Source organism: Cervus elaphus, chromosome 4 (genome assembly GCF_910594005.1).
Source record: "Cervus elaphus chromosome 4, mCerEla1.1, whole genome shotgun sequence".
NCBI lineage: Eukaryota > Metazoa > Chordata > Mammalia > Artiodactyla > Cervidae > Cervus > Cervus elaphus.
Window position 1 is genome coordinate 60,138,012 of NC_057818.1, and position 2,561 is coordinate 60,140,572.

Genomic DNA, 2,561 nt, shown 5'->3' on the forward strand with positions numbered 1-2,561 from the left:
CATCACTGCTGCGGGTGAAAAGCTAATTGCTGTTTTGACGGGAGGGGAGGGGAGCACAGCGTCTCAAACCCATTTATCAAGATCTGGCTGCCTCCCTCCCACACACATAATATGACCATCCCACCGAGCCCTTGTCCTGGAAGCTGGAAGGTATGTTCGTTGTACTTTCGTCTGAGCAGCAGAGTCTGTGAGAGAAAGGCAGATCAAGATTCTGGGTAAGTGATCACATCAGAAACTGACACCAACACCAATTTGTTGACATTTCAGCAAGTCTAGCACGTCAGTGTATGAGAGACACAAGGATCCATGCTTTACAAGTGCCAAATTTTGCCTCTGTGTCTTGTATGTTAATGTCAACTGAAAATATTACTTCATTGCTAATATATTCACTGGGCTCAGACAATAACATACTGATTCAGCATATGAATGAACAATAATTTGTTTTTTCTTAAACTGTTTTATCACATGCTAATGTTTTATGCCCTAAGGTTTATTGCCTACATATGATTATTCAAACATTTATATAATGCATGTTATTTATTTGTGTTTCTGTCACGGGAAAAAAAGAGTCTTTGTGTTGCCATCCTCATGGTGAGACATTCTCATCTTCATGACACTGCTTTGTCCCGAGGCAGGCTCCTGCTGTATTCTACTGCCAGCAGTGATGTTCATGTGTTAAGATGCTAAGACTTAATTCATAATACATGGTACCATAGAATAAAGCTTTAAAAATACATGGAATCATGTTATAGCAAAATTAAAAGATACCACAGGTCTACAAACAGAAAAGCTGTGAAATCAAAATCCAATACAGATCTGGTTTATTATATGCCTGCAACTAACTAGCTGTTTGGCATGGCTGGTGATCAGTGCATGCTCTTTTTTTGCTTTTGGCTGTGCATCAAAGTTCATCAGATCTTAGATCCTGGACCAGGGATTTAACCTGGACCCTCTGTGATGCAAGGCAGGGTCTTAATCATTTAAGCACCTGGGGGGTTCCTCAAACCACTGTCTTGAGCAGCCCAATGGGATTCAGTTCTCACTCTGCACTAAGAAGCAGGTGTGGCAAATACTTAACCAGTTTGGGGGTAGGTTACACTCCTCTGTATAACTAAGGTCCCTTCAGTTCCTGCCTAATATTTGTGAAGAATAAAGAAGTGATCACATGAGTATCTTCAGTGATTAATTTAACATATTAGTTCTCTTTAAATGTTATACATGAAACCCTTTAAAGGTGCTGGTAACAGAAATGCAAGAAGCAAATATTTCCAAGTGGGAACTATTGTTAAGTGGAGAATATTGGATTTCAGTTGACATGATGCATGTAACCCATGCCTCATATTCCCACGCAGGACATTCTAACTCAAAAGTACCAGTGACTGTGAACTGAAAGATGGCAAGCAGCTTTTTCATGATAGGCATGATCATCTTAACACAGACCATGGTTGGAATCCTGGGGAATATCTCACTCATGTGCAGTTATGTCATGCTTCACTTCTTGGGTTACAGGTTAAGGTCCACAGACTTGATCCTTAAGCACCTGATTGTGGCCAACTCCTTGGTCCTCCTCTGTAAAGGGGTCCCCCAGACAATGGCAGTCTTTGGGTGGAAGCATTTCTGCAGTGATTTTGGCTGCAAACTTCTCTTCTTTCTGCACAGAGTGGGGAGGGGAGTGTCCATCGGTAGCATCTGCCTCTTGAGTGTCTTTCAGGTGATCACGATCAGTCCCTGGAACTCCAGGTGGGCAGCGCTGAAAGTAACAGCTCCCAAGTACGTGGTTCTCTCTATTTTCCTGTGTTGGATCCTGCAAATGCTGGTAAATGTCATTTTTCCTTTCCATATGACTGGCAAATGGAGTGAAAAAAACACCACAGAGGAAAGAGATTTTGGCTACTGTTCTTCTATTGTTACTGACAAGTCTGAAGACGCCTTGTATGCAGCATTGCTATTATTCCCTGATGTTTTATGTTTGGGGCTCATGCTCTGGGCTGGCAGCTCCATGGTTCTCATCCTGTACAGACATAAGCAGCAGGTCCAGCACATTTGCAGGACTGACACCTCCTCCAGGTCCTCCCCTGAGTCCAGAGCTACTAAATCCATCCTTCTCCTCGGGAGCACCTTTGTCTGCTTTTATATTCTTTCCTCCATCTGTCAAGTTCTTTTGGCTCTTTTTGATCAGCCCAGCTGGTTCCTTGTGGACATGAGTATAATGATTGCAGCGTGTTTCCCAACTGTCAGCCCCTTTCTGCTCATGAGCCATAACTCCAGTGTACACAGGCTCTATTTGGCCTGGATAAGAAATGCAAAGTCCTCTAGTATTATGAGAAAAGTGTGAATTCTATTTATTTCTATAATGGTTGGTTGCCAGTTTATTTATTCACCCTCAGAATCCTAATTTAAATTTTGAATCTCAAGACAATCTTATACCGGACATGCCAAGTATCTTCTTCAACATAAAGACCAATTGAAATATATTGTCATGAAATATGAATATAACAGTGAAGCTTTATTGTGGAAATGGAGTTCAGGTTTATGCAATACACAACGGGTCTTGAAATAAT

At 41.7% G+C, this 2,561-nt stretch overlaps 1 protein-coding gene across 1 annotated transcript; it reads left to right on the plus strand.

Moving 5' to 3' along the window:
* Nucleotides 1-1,393: 1,393 nt before the first annotated feature.
* Nucleotides 1,394-2,335, plus strand: LOC122692828 (vomeronasal type-1 receptor 4-like). The gene has a single exon (XM_043900644.1). The coding sequence runs from the start codon at nt 1,394-1,396 to the stop codon at nt 2,333-2,335; it is 942 nt and encodes a 313-aa protein (XP_043756579.1).
* Nucleotides 2,336-2,561: the final 226 nt, after the last annotated feature.

Coding starts and splice junctions, on each gene's coding strand:
- LOC122692828 (XM_043900644.1), top strand. CDS start 1,394: ATGGCAAGCAGCTTTTTCATGATAGGCATGATCATCTTAACACAGACC.